Source organism: Notechis scutatus, chromosome 2 (genome assembly GCF_049901735.1).
Source record: "Notechis scutatus isolate UNSWTSFEM ecotype Mainland chromosome 2, rNotScu1.2, whole genome shotgun sequence".
NCBI lineage: Eukaryota > Metazoa > Chordata > Lepidosauria > Squamata > Elapidae > Notechis > Notechis scutatus.
Genome location: NC_142010.1, coordinates 261,546,218 through 261,560,191, shown reverse-complemented (window position 1 = coordinate 261,560,191; position 13,974 = coordinate 261,546,218). Strand labels below are relative to the sequence as shown.

The 13,974-nt window shown below is 44.3% G+C and overlaps 1 protein-coding gene across 2 annotated transcripts in view; it reads left to right on the top strand.

The window, feature by feature from the left end:
* Positions 1-1,874: 1,874 nt before the first annotated feature.
* The window catches only part of PIK3C3 (phosphatidylinositol 3-kinase catalytic subunit type 3), a 124,583-nt gene continuing 112,483 nt past the window's right edge, over positions 1,875-13,974 (top strand). Inside the window, exons 1-5 of one of the 2 annotated variants that reach the window (XM_087958705.1) lie at positions 1,880-2,016; positions 3,709-3,897; positions 4,699-4,842; positions 5,333-5,462; positions 7,096-7,122. In XM_087958705.1, coding sequence (XP_087814831.1) covers positions 1,949-2,016; positions 3,709-3,897; positions 4,699-4,842; positions 5,333-5,462; positions 7,096-7,122 — 558 coding nt within the window. In that variant the 5' untranslated portion in view covers positions 1,880-1,948. Of the gene's footprint in view, positions 2,017-3,708; positions 3,898-4,698; positions 4,843-5,332; positions 5,463-7,095; positions 7,123-13,974 lie in introns of both variants that reach the window. The other variant, XM_087958706.1, reaches the window with a different exon arrangement.

Below are 13,974 nucleotides of genomic sequence, written 5' to 3'. Positions count from 1 at the left end.
TAATATTTCATAATAAAAAGCTGCAGGCAGGTCCAGCTTTGTTATAAATTCCTCTTTATTGTTTAATGCCCAGAATCACCCTGTGGTTAAGATGGGTGGCAAATAAATTTAATAAATGAATACATACATACACACATACAAAAAAATTAGGTTATGTAGCAATGAAACGTTCAAGGAAACACATAGACCTCCAGAATGTCTATGCAAAAATCTTAATAATGCAATCATTTAGGGTTAGGGACTGCCTTCCAAGTAGCTTTGAAATAGAACAGAATACTTTATTGGCCAAGTGTGATTGGACACACAAGGAATTTCTCTTGGTGCAAATGTTTTCAGTATACATAAAATAAAAGATACATTCGTCAAGAGTCAAGAATCATAAGGTGCAACACTTAATAATAGTCATAGGGTACAGTAAGCAATCAAGTCATACTAGGAAACAGTCAATGTAAATCGTTAGGATACAAGCGATAAAGTTACTATCATACAGTCACAAGTGAGAGGAGATGGGTGATAAAGAGTGATGAGCAGATTAATAGTAATAGTAATGCAGATTTTGTAAATAGTTGGACAGTGTTGAGGGAATTATTTGTTTAGCAGAGTGATGGCATTCGGGGGAAAAACTGTCCTTGTGTCTAGTTGTTCTGGTGTGCAGTGCTCTATAGTGTTATTTTGAGGGAAGGAGTTGAAACAGTTTATGTCCAGGGTGTGAGGGGTCTGTAGATATTTTCACAGCCCTCTTTTTGACCTGTGCAGTATAGAGATCTTCGATGGAAGGCAGGTTGGTAGTAATTGTTTTTTTCTGCAGTCCTAATTATCCTCTGAAGCCTGTGTCTGTCCTGTTGGGTTGCAGAACCAAACCAGACAGTTATAGAGGTGCAGATGACGGACTCAGTAATTCCTCTGTAGAACTGGATCAGCAGCTCCTTGGGCAGTTTGAGCTTTCTGATCTATCTATCTATCTATCTATCTATCTATCTATCTATCTATCTATCTATCATCTATCTATCATCTATCCATCTATCATCCATCTATCATCTATCTATCATTTTTCTATCATCTATCATCCATCCATCCATCTATCTTTTATCTATCCATCCATCTATCATCTATCATTTATCTATCATCTATCATCCATCCATCCATCTTTTATCTATCTATCCATCCATCTATCATCTATCCATCCATCCATCATATATCTATCATTTATCTATCATCTATCATCCATCCATCCATCCATCTCTAGCATCTATCTATCCTGTCTCTCTCTTTAACTAACTAAAAACTATTCCGTTCAATTCCCCTTCATCTGTTATTCCTTTTTCTTTTTTCCTTCTTAGATTATTTTAGTTTCTATTCCATTTTCCTCTTGCCTCTTAAAACTTTGAATAAAATAATATTTATTTTTTAAAAAAGATTTTAACCTCCCCAGCCCCCCGAAACTGCTTTAGACGGTCCCAGCTTCTGGAAGTGCAAAGTTCATAAACCGACTTAGAAAAAAAAAATATCTGCGGACGAAAAGGAAACAAACTCCACCTCACCCAGTATATTAAACCGCATTTTTTGGGGGGGTCCAAATTCTTCTCTCTTTGTACGGAAAAAAAACAAAACCCCAGGGCGGTGCCATCTTGGTCCATTTCCTGTGGGCGCGGCCATCTTTCCCCTCCCTCCTCTCCCCACGCCCTTCTTCCGTACAACGCCGCTCGCCATCTTAGCGTAGGGCAAAAGAAAGCCGACCCGCAACGAGGAAAAGGGTTGTCGTTGCCCTTTCTCGGACGTTGGAATGGGCGGGGCGCGCGCGCGCGCGCGCTCCAATGAGGACGCGCCCCTGGGAGCGCCTCCCGCCGCGGATTGGACGGCTGGGGAAGGGCGCGGGGGAGGGAGGCGTGCGAAGGCATCAGCTGGTTGCCGATGACAGAGCAGCGGGAGGGTTGGCGCACCAGCCGCCATGGGGGAAACGGAGAAGTTCTACTATGTGTACAGCTGCGATCTGGACCTGAACGTGCAGCTGAAGATGTGAGTGCCCCACCACCCCGCCCCCGAGGATGCGCATGCTCTGTCCTTTCCCCCCCCTTTTTTTGAGGGGTGGGTGGGTGATGGGGGCATTGGTCCTCTCTCCCAGGGGTCAGACTTTGAGGAGGGAGGAGAGGTCCCTGCTTTGCAATGAGTTGGGATGAGAGAGGAGGGGGCGGAGGTCCCTGCCTTGCAAGTAACTGGGGAGGGAGGAGGGGGTCCCTGCTTTGCAAGGACCTGGGATGGGAGGAGGGGAGTTCCTGCCTGCAAATAATTGGAGGGGGAGGAGGGGTCCTTGCTTTGCAAATAATTGGGGAGGGAGGAGGGGTCTTCTTTGCAATGATTTGGGACACTTTTCTTCTCTTGCTGGATGCCTAACTACCCCTGTCTTGCAAGGTGCATCTCTGTCCCCTGGTGATTGGTCCAAAGTCACCCAGTTGGCTTTCATGCCTAACCTAAGGTTGGACTAGAACTCACCATCTCCTGGTGATTGACACAACATCATCCAGTTGGCTTTCATGCCTAAGGTGGGACTAGACTAGAGCTCATGTCTCCTGGCGATTGGTCCAAAGTCACCCAGTTGGCTTTCATGCCTAACCTAAGGTTGGACTAGAACTCACCATCTCCTGGTGATTGACACAACATCACCCAGTTGGCTTTCATGCCTAAGGTGGGACTAGATCTCACCTTCTCCTGGTGATTGGCCCAAAGTCATCCAGCCAACTTCCACGCCTACGTGGGGGACTGGAGCTCACTATCTCCTGTCGATCGATCCAAAGTCACCCAGACAGCTTTCATGCCTAACCTAAGGTTGGACTAGAACTCACCATCTCCTGGTGATTGACACAACATCACCCAGTTGGCTTTCATGCCTAAGGTGGGACTAGACTAGAGCTCATGTCTCCTGGCGATTGGTCCAAAGTCACCCAGTTGGCTTTCATGCCTAACCTAAGGTTGGACTAGAACTCACCATCTCCTGGTGATTGACACAACATCACCCAGTTGGCTTTCATGCCTAAGGTGGGACTAGATCTCACCTTCTCCTAGTGATTGGCCCAAAGTCATCCAGCCAACTTCCACGCCTACGTGGGGACTAGAGCTCATATCTCCTGTCGATCGATCCAAAGTCACCCAGACAGCTTTCATGCCTAACCTAAGGTTGGACTAGAACTCACCATCTCCTGGTGATTGACACAACATCACCCAGTTGGCTTTCATGCCTAAGGTGGGACTAGACTAGAGCTCATGTCTCCTGGCGATTGGTCCAAAGTCACCCAGTTGGCTTTCATGCCTAACCTAAGGTTGGACTAGAACTCACCATCTCCTGGTGATTGACACAACATCACCCAGTTGGCTTTCATGCCTAAGGTGGGACTAGATCTCACCTTCTCCTGGTGATTGACCCAAAGTCACCCAGCCAACTTCCACACCTAAGTGGAGGACTGGAGCTCACTATCTCCTGTCGATCGATCCAAAGTCACCCAGCCGGCTTTCACACCTAAGGGGAGGACTAGAACTTAAGGTCTCCTGATGAGTGGTCCAACATCACCCAGCCAATTTTCATGCTTAGGGCTAAAACTCACGGTCTCCTGCTTTCTAGCCTGGTGCCTTAACCCCTACACCAAACCTCCGTTATTATGTTCACTAATAACAATATCATACTCAAATCTTTGTTTTTTTGCTTTGTCCACTTAGAGGCAGCTTGGAAGGGAAGAGAGAGCAGAAGAGCTACAAAGCAGTTTTGGAAAATCCCATGCTGAGGTTCTCTGGGTTGTACCAAGAAACGTGTTCTGACCTATATGTCACCTGCCAGGTGTTTGCAGAAGGAAAGCCTCTTGCTCTCCCTGTCCGGACGTCCTACAAAGCTTTTAGCACCAGGTGGAAGTAAGTCCTCTGGGTTGAGGATCACTAGTGTAGATCCTAAAGATCTCATCTGGACGTCTATGGAGATTCTCTGTCATCCTGGTCATGGTTGTCCCAAAGGAACAAAAGGAAACTGGACTTTCTGGTTTTTCTTTAAAGATGTTTCGCTTCTCATCCAAGAAGCTTCTTCAGCTCTGACTGAATGGTAGAGGATGGAAGAATTTATACTCATTGCAGACAGCTGGTCATTTGCTCCTTTTAGAAGTCATTGAGCCACCTATGTCAAAATTAAACAGCCCTCTGTCAACAGAGGAGGAGGAATACAACATTATCTATCTCCACTCTACAATTTTCAACAGTTCCAAGATGGTTCCAAGCCCATTTGCACCACTCGGCTGATCATGAGGACACAGATAAACCTCCAAATGGCCTCAATAATTCTCTAAAATAATGCAAATGACCAGCCTTTTCCAAGGAATATAAATCCTTCCATTCCTCATCATCCAGATCTCATCTGGATGTCTATGGAAACTCTCAGTCATCCAGATCATAGTTGTCCCAAGTGTTGTTCTTTTTTCAAGAGGCAACTAGACTTGAAGTCCACACGTCTTAAAGTTGCCAAGGTTGGAGAGCCCTGTTTCAGAGTTCATCTAGAAGTTTCTACAAGATAAGTTTATTCATTATGGGGACGGCAATGAAAATAAATGGATTGATCATGTTAATAGTGTAGGGGGCTCGATAACCGAGTCAGATTTTGAGGTTCTAATCTAGGGAGGGTTAGACCAGTGTAAATCTGAACTAAAACTTAACTTTTCTCCTCAGCTGGAATGAATGGTTAAAGCTGCCAGTTAAATACCCTGATTTGCCCCGAAATGCTCAGGTGGCCTTCACAATATGGGACATCTATGGACCTGGGAAAGCAGTCCCTGTGGGTGGCACCACGGTCTCTCTCTTTGGGAAATATGGGTGAGTTGTTTTTCCTTCTCTTCTGTTATATATTGTTATAATACTATTATCCTTCTCATCTTTTCTATAGGACCTTCTCCTATTGGTATCTCATGGTTATATTACTTTGCTGTTTATATGTACACTGAGAGCATATGCACTGCAGACAAATTCCTTGTGGGTCCAATCACGCTTGACCAATAAAGAACTACTCCTACTCTACTCTACTCTACTCTACTCTACTCTACTCTACTCTACTCTACTCTACTCTACTCTACTCTACTCATATTCTATTCTATTCTATTCTATTCTATTCTATTCTATTCTATTCTATTCTATTCTATTCTATTCTATTCTATTCAATTCTACTCTACTCTACTCTACTCTACTCTACTCTACTCTACTACTCTACTCTTATTCTACTCTACTCCTGTCCTATCCTATCCTATCCTACTCCTATCCCATCCCATCCCATTATAGCTGTCTCTTTAAATCTGCCTTCCATTCATAGGATGTTCCGTCAAGGAATGCATGATCTCAAAGTATGGCCCAATGTGGAAGCAGATGGTTCTGAGCCCACCAAGACTCCTGGGAAAACAAGCAGTACATTTTCAGAAGACAAGATGAGTCGGTTAGCCAAGGTAAGAAGAAACTCTCCTTGTTTGTTGTTCTACTTCACCTGAAGGCAGGACAAGAAGGAATGGATGGGAATGAATCAAGAAGAGAAGCAACCTAGGATTAAGGAGGCATTTCCTAACAGTGAAAACAATTAATCAGTGAAACGCCTCCAGAAGTTGTGGGTGCCCCATCAAGAAGAGATTGGACAACCACTTGTCTGAAATAGTATGGGGTTTCCTGCCTAAGCAGGGGGTTGGAGTAGAAGACCTTCCAGGTCCCTTCTAACTCTCTTATTCTATTACTAATGGCTTGATTGCTTACAGTTATGATTTTACCATGGTTGTTTGAGAAGGATGTAAACCAGAGGGAAGCCATGAACTGAATCAAGAGTTCATTCTAGAAGTTAAAGCATGTATAGAGGCAGTTTGGTTTAGTAGTTAAGGCACCTTGCTAGAAAGCAGGAGAACTGTGAATTCAAGTCCCACCTTAAGCATGAGAACTGGCTGGGTGACTTTGGATCAATTACCAGGAGATTGTGAGTTCTAGTCTAAGTCTTAGAAGCAGCTAAGCGTTCTTGTGAGAATAAAAGACAGGAAACTCTGTTTTATCTCTCTGTGTTGAGACTCAAATAAAATATATAGTTTTGTAATTCATGGGATCTTTGGATCAGTGAATGCTAGATGCCCTAGAAATGTAGATCATCTTGCAGACCTTCTATGCCAGGGATGTCCAACCTTGGCGACTTTAAGACTCGTGGACTTCAACTCCCAGTATTCCTCAGCCAGCCATGCTGAAGAACTCTGGGAGTTGAAATCCCCAAGCCTTAAAGTCATCAAGGTCGAATATCTCTTTCTATGCTATCTTTTGCAGTGATAGGAACACGACATTCCCATGGGGAGTTTCCATCTTCATAGGTCACTCTGAAGATCCGTTTCTGGGAAGGGAGATTTTGTTTCCTGTTCTCAAAGAAGGACTACCTTCTCCCATCTCATGTCTTAGCCATGGAGATTCTCAGTCATTCAGGTCATGGTTGTCCCAAAGGTGCTTTTTCAAAAGGCAACTGGACTTTGTTTTTTCCTTGAAAAAGTTTCACTTATCAGTCAAGAAGCTTCTTGAAGTTGAAGAACTTCAAGTTCTTCAGAACTGAAGAAGCTTCTCGGATGAGAAGCAAAAGGTCTTCAAGGAAAAACAAAGACCAGTTGCCTTTTGGGAAAGAAAACACCTTTGGGATCTCATACCTTATTTCTTCACCCTGTCTCATCTTTGGGTCTGTTCCTTGTTTCTCTTGTGATGCTGTTCTTCTTGGGATCAATCACTCTTGCTAGGAAAAATCGACCTATTTTCTGCTTTCCGTGTCCCTCTGGCTAAGCTTAACCACGTTGCTAAACCTTTGACCTATTAGATGAAGGGTCTTCAAACTTGGCAAGTTTAAGACTTGTGGACTTCAACTCCCAAAATTCCTGAGCTAACGTGACTGGAGGAGGAATTCTGGGAGTTGAAGTCCACAAGTCTTAAAGCTATCAAGTTTGAAGACCCCTGCTCTAGTTAGTTCAAGGTCCCATTTCCAGGAAGAACAGAGGATTCAAGGATTGGGTAAAGATCTCAGTTGCATTTTTGAGACGTGCAGCTAACAGATAGGTTTTTTTTTCAATGTAGGCCTCAGGCGAGGAACATTTGGAGGAAGTAAGTACCAAGGAACCATGGCTTGTTGTTGGCACCAGTCTTTGGAAAAGCACATGGTTGCAACTTCCTGAGGACTAACATCCTAATTTAAGCTTTATTAGATTTGTTCATATGTCAGTTTGCTCCTTTAGTATCTGTTAACCCTCCTGAGCTTCATAATCGGGTTTCAGCATTGGCCAAAACTTTCGTTTAGCTGAATACGTTACATGACAAGCTTTAAACCATGATTCACAATCCACAATGATGAAGATCACGTATTGTGCTGAGTCAAAGAAGGCATATAATAGTTTTAAGTTGGGGTCCGAACCTGTTCTGACCTAGGCTTCCCAAAAGCACAAAACTCCTGATCCCAATAAAACCCCTTTTATTTCGGTTAAAGTGAATTCCTCTCATTCGCTTTCCAGCATAGTCCCGGCCAGTAGTCTTTCAAGAGATTGTACAACTACAGACCTTTATCAGGCTTGGACAGTTGCCAGACTGATATCTTCCAAACGCCATTCTATAGCAGAAAAATACTTGGCAAGAAGTCAGGAACAGATCTTCACCCTAAGAAATTGAACTAAATTGTCTCCTGCAAACACTACTGCCCTTTCGCTTCTCTTTATTCCGTACGGAAGGGGCCATTCACCGTCCACCTGTGGCTTTACTCCCAAGTCGACCCTTGTTTCTTAATTGTTCCCTTCTCCTGCCAGCTCTGTGCATGCGCACATTGGGAACAGGCTCCAGCTGTTCTTCTTCCCCACTGATCTCCGATTCCAAAGGCAGCTGATAACTGTCGGCCCCATCTCTGTCTCCGACACAGAGCCCTTGTCAGAGCCTTCCCCAGATTCCAGGACTGGCCCATGTTCCTCCCCAATCTCCTCACTGTCCGAGTCTGTGGCCACAGAACCCAGTGTGAGACAGACCAGAATTTAATGGAGTTTTGTTATCCCTAGAATGCAGGTTTTGATAATAAGTTAAGATCCATGCTTGAAGTATATGTATTGATATCTATACAGGTAGTCCTCGACTTATGACCACAGCATTTCTTTTGCTAAGTGAGACAGTTGTTAAGTGACTTTTGTTCCAACTTACCACCCTTCTTCCACTGTTTTTAAGTGAATCATTGCAGTCGTTAAATTAGTCACGCGGTTGTTGAGTGAATCTGGTTTCCCCAGTGAAATTGCTTGTCAGAAGGTCTCAAAAGGGGAACCCCAGGACCCCGGGACAGTACAACGGTCATAAATGTGAAACCAGTTGCCAAGCATCTGAATTTGGATCATGTGAATGCTACGACGGTCGTAAGTGTGAAAAATGGACTTAAGCAGGGGTGGGATTCAGCCGGTTCGGGCCGGTTCGGGCGAACTGGATGTTAAATTTATATCTGGTTCGCTGAACCAATAGTTGAATCAACTAACTGACCATGCCCACCCCTCTCCTTCCCTCTCAGGAGTCTCCACGTGGCCTGTTTTGGATGCAGGTAAGTGCAGGGTCTACGCGGAGTCTCGGGGAGGGCAAAAAACGGCCCTCCTGGAAGTTCTGGAAGTCCAGAAACGGGCCTGTTTCTGGCTTCCAGAGGGCCTCCGGAGCCCGAGGGAGGCCGTTCTCACCCAGAGGCCCGAGGGAAGCCTCCGGACTCTGGGGAAAGTGAAAAATGGCCCTTCCGGAAGTTCCGATAGACCACGCCCACCATGGCTACGTCCACCCAGCAACTGGTCAGAGAACCGGTTGTTAGGATTTTTGAATCCCACCCCTGGATGTAAGTCACCTTTTTCACTCCCACTGTAACTTCGAAATGTCGCTAAGCCAACTTGTAAGTCGAGGACCACCTGTAACATATAAAAAAAACTAGACACATTTGGCTCTTTGTAATTGTCCTGATGCATTTTTGTTAACATTGTTGTGGACATTTTTAGATTATAGCCCTGGTACTTTCCTAATGATTGCCCATTCAATTAGTAGTCAAGGACGACTCTGCTTAGCTTCTGTGAGCAGCCGTAGTTGACTAGATAATTTTATTTATTTTTATCTAGTTGTTCCATTTGAGCCGCCAGTCTCAACCAAGTGCCTCTGGGTTTAGTTATCAGATATCGGGCGTATAACACGCACTTTTTCCCCCTGAAAATAGGGGGCAATGATGTATGCGTGTTATGCGCCTGAGCAATGTTAAGAAGCCTTCGGTGAATGCTGCTGGGATCGGGATCAAGGACACAAATGAAAGAAGGGGAGGGAGGAAGCAACCGAAGCCTGTCCTTCTCTGGGTCAGCTTCTCAGTCGCTCTCTCGCTCCTCCACCAGCACAGGAAGAAACTGCTTCAAGAAGCGGGGGCTTTTCCTGTCGCCGCAGCTTCCTGAAGCGCCTGCTTCTCCCCACCCCCACCCCCGTCCGCCTGCCCGCCCGCCCGCAGTGCTCAGCTCTGCCTGCCTGCCTGCCTTCGTTAATGGTTGAATCGGAACAGCTTCGGCTGAGTAAAAAGAGGCGAATAGTTATTATTCTCAAATGGAAGCTGCTCCCAAACAACCAGAAACTAAGGCAGGCAGGCAGAATTTTTTAAATTTTTTTTCCTGAAATTTCCTCTTAAATGAAGATGCGTGTTATACGCCTGTGCGTGTTATACGCCGATAAATATGGTACTTGCTGGAACAAATTAACTTTAGTCATAAATAAAGCCTCATTTATCCTAGTGAATCTCTCTCCTTATGCTTGGCTCAGAGTTTTTTTTTGTTCTGTAATAAATCAGAGAGAGATTACTAATTTGCAGGCACGGCCTTTGTCTCCAATGACCATAAATATTATTTTCGTATTAATAAAGACTGACATATAAATACTTGGGCACTTTTTTATTCATCTCCAGTTTAGTGGAAATATTTCACAAAAAACAACAACAAAAGGCAACCATGTTTAGATGATTCTCATCTTCTGATATTAACGCTGGCTGGATTTCCATTTAATTATGGACCCTTTTGATATGGCATAAAAGTTACCGAGGTGCAGAATTTGGAAGTGTTAATCCGATTAAATGAAGACGGAGCAATTCTAGTTACACGGCACACTAAGTTTGATTAACGCCAACCATTGTTAATTTTTTAATGGGTTAGCATGATGTAGGAGTCTCCCTTGGTTGATAATTGGCATTCAGGATCCTGAATTGTACAGCTAGTCCTTAACTTACGACCAGAGATGGGATTCTACCGGTTTGGACTGGTTCAGGTGAACCGGATGTTAAATTTACATCTGGTTCGCCAAACCGGTAGTTGAACCAACTGGCTGGCCCCACCCCTCCCCTCCCAGGAGTCTCTACGCAGCCCATTTAGTTGCAGATAAGTGCAGGGTCCACGCGGAGGCTCTGGGAGGGTGAAAACCGGGCTGAACCAGAGGTTCTGGAAGTCCGAAAGCAGGTCTGTTTCCGGCTTCCGGAGGCCTTCCAGAGCCCAGGGGAGGCTGTTCGCCATCCCAGTGGCCCAAGGAAGCCTCCGGACTCTGGGGAGCGGAAAAATGGCCAAACCAGAAATTCTAGAAGTCCCAGGCCTGTTTCCAGCTTCCAGAGGGTCTCCAGAGGGGGCGGAATTTCACCTTCCCAGACACCTGAGGGAAGCCTCCGGACTCTGGGGAAGCGGAAAATGGCGGAAAAGAAGTCAGGAACAGGCCTGGCTTCCAGACTCAGAAATTCCCAGACACCTGAGGAAGCCTCCGGACTCTGGGGAAGTCAGGAAACAGGCCTGTTTCCAGCTTCCAGAGGCTCTCCAGAGCCTGGGGGGCGGACATTTTCGCCCTCCCAGACACCTGAGGGAAGCCTCCGGACTCTGGGGAAGCGGAAAAATGGCCATACTGGAAGTTCTGGTAGGCCACGCCCACCATGGCCACACCCACCCAGCAACTGGGCAGTGAACCGGTTGCTGGGATTTTTGAATCCAACCCCTGCTTACGACCACAGTTGAGCACCAGATTTACGTTGCTAAATGAGACATTAAGTGATACTTGTGCCAGTTTACAACTCTTCTTGCCACCTATCTTGTTAAGCGAATCATCGCAATTGTTTAAGTTAGTGACACGGACGTTAAGTGAATCTGTCTTCCTCCTTTGACTTTGCTTGTCAGAAGGTCGCAAAAGCAGGTCATGTGACCCCAGAGCCCTGCAACCGTCATAAATATGAAACCAGTTCCCAAGCGTCCATATTTTAATCGCGTAACCATGGGAGATACTGCAACGGTCATAAGTGTGAAAAAAAATCATGTCTCCTTTTTTCAGTGGGAGTGTAACTTTGAATGGTCACTAAACAGACGGTGGTAAGTCTAGGACTAGCTGTATACCTAAAGTCTATTTAGTTGCAAGCTGTAGACACATTTCATAAAACAGAAGCAAGTCTTTCTCTCTATATAAGCGAAATACCACTCACGCATCATCACAAAATCTCCTGAACCGTAAAACCTACAAACTTGAAATTTGGCATGTATGTTCCTTGGCTTCTAGGTGCTCACTAAGAAAGGATTTTTCGAAATAACCATTGGAGCGTTAGTATTCTGTATAATATTATTAACACGCTCTGATGCTAAGGAGTTCTACTCTTCCTCCCCACCTGAAAAGAAATCTGTTCCAAATGCAAAAACACAATCAGAGGAGTTTCAGTTTCAGTTTTACAGCACCAAGCAGCTTTAGTACAGAACAGTTGAGCTAAGCCACGCCCAGGCTCCTTGCTGTCTCCTTCTTGCTCACACAGCAAATGCTGTTTCAGTTTCCAAACAGCCCTCAACTCTCTCACTGACAGGACACTAGCCAGATGAATACTGATGGATGCTGGTAGGCAGAGGCAGATTTCCTCCCCCCCCCTGTTATTTTCCTCCCCAAAAAGTAAGCACGACCACATAGTTTCTTGCAAAGTATGGATATCGAGCTAGTAAATGGATAAATACAGAGATACTCAGTCATCCAGGTCATGGTTGTCCCAGAGGTGCTTTTTTCAGGGGGCAGCTGGACTTTCTTGTTTTTTTTCTTTGAAGATGTTTCGCTTCTTATCCAAGAAGCTTCTTCCGCTCTGAATATGGGTGGTGGGGAAGGGAAGGATTTATATTCCAGTCAGAACTGAAGAAGCTTCTTGGATGAAAAGCGAAACATCTTCAAAGGAAAAACAAGAAAGTCCAGTTGCCTCCTGGAAAAAAAGCCAAAATACAAACGCCAACAGTAAAGTAATAATTGGCTTACAAATGATTAACTTTCCACTTTCACATCACATGAAACCCTTAATACCTCAGAGCCTAGACATTTATCTTACCAGAAGGCATAAAATTCCATATTTGGGGTATACAGTCCCATATCTATGAGAAAATGCACGAGCATGGGATGGTTAGGGTAGAGCAAAAATAATAATAATATTCAAGTTTTAACGATCCCATTGGGATCAATTCTAACACCTCAAAGCGTAGGAGGGTTAATTGAATAGATAATAGCTTTGTGATCGCTGCTGGTTTTTCTCAAATTTTATTTTAATTGTTTTGACTAAAACTGTTTGCCTCAAAAGTGTGTAGCAAAGCTTCATGTTTCCGTCCTGATTTTTTTAAATGTCTTTTTGGAATGATTTTCTTTTTCTTTTTCTTTTCTTTTTTCTTTGCATTTTGGTATAGACCAGTTCCCCCAATGAGGTTGCTGTGTGAGGTTTATTCCGAGTACTAATTTTAAAAGCTTTCCCGTTTAATCCCGTAAGGAAACTTGGCATGTTTGATCTTCTGTTGATGCTTTCTGGTTTTCTGAGTCTTGATGAGTCTTTGAAAAGTACCCCTATATATACACCGCATGTGTTGAGATGTAATGATAGAAAGTAATAATTTTGAAGGCTTTACATGTTGGTAGGCCCAGTCTACAACAAAGCTAATCCCAATGCAAGATTTGCTGCCATCTCCGAGCACTTCACAAAAAACTTCCGGGTTTATTGTCACAAGAATATATGCCCTTGCCCTGTCACTAGACTAGACACACCCATGAAGCAATTGGGTATGTCTAGTCTAGTGAAAAAGGAAGACTGGGGTGACATGATAGTAGTGTTGCATTAAGAAGAGGGAGTCAACCTATTGTCCAAAGAACCAGAAGGCAAGATATGAAACAAGGGATGGAAACTAAGCAAGGAGAGAAGCAACGTAGCAATAAAGAGAAATTTCCTAACAGTGAGAACAATAAAATAAGATAAGATAAAATGAGATAAGATGATAAGATAACTTTTATTGACATTTTTTTGTGAGCACACTGGCCCACATTAAAAATGGAATTCTGTTGCCTGCTCTCAAGAGAAGTATATCTATCCAAAACAGATACATAACACTTATACACATGCCATATACATACAAATATATATCTGCACACACACACAAATACACACACACACACACTGTCAGCTGTGCCTCCATTCAAAATCCAAGAAAGAAAACCTTAGGCTCCATTTTTACAGAGAAAAGTACTTTTACTGCATAAGAAGTGGTAGCCACAAAGGAAATACAAGATCTGAGGCAAAAGGCGCGGAAATTACATATTGAAAGTTATCCCAAGTCCCCTCCCCCAACAATTCAAACTGAATATCCAATCTGAGGTGTGTATAATGTCATGCGGGTACATCTTCAGGTGGCGTCTCACACATCTGGTGTGCCAAGACGGTTGACCTTGACCTAGAAAAGATAAGTGGCTGCATTTGCACACTAAGCAGGAAAGCATCCCAACTTTTACAGTTCACATAAACTTCAACATCCAGCATCCTTCCCCCCCAAAAGCCCAAATTATCCCTCCCCCCATTTCCAAGGCAGCTGGCAAGAGCCAATCAGGAAAAGATGTCAGGACTTCCTGTTTTGAGCTTCCCCAAAGACGGACCACTGACCGCGATTGTGCGCGGCT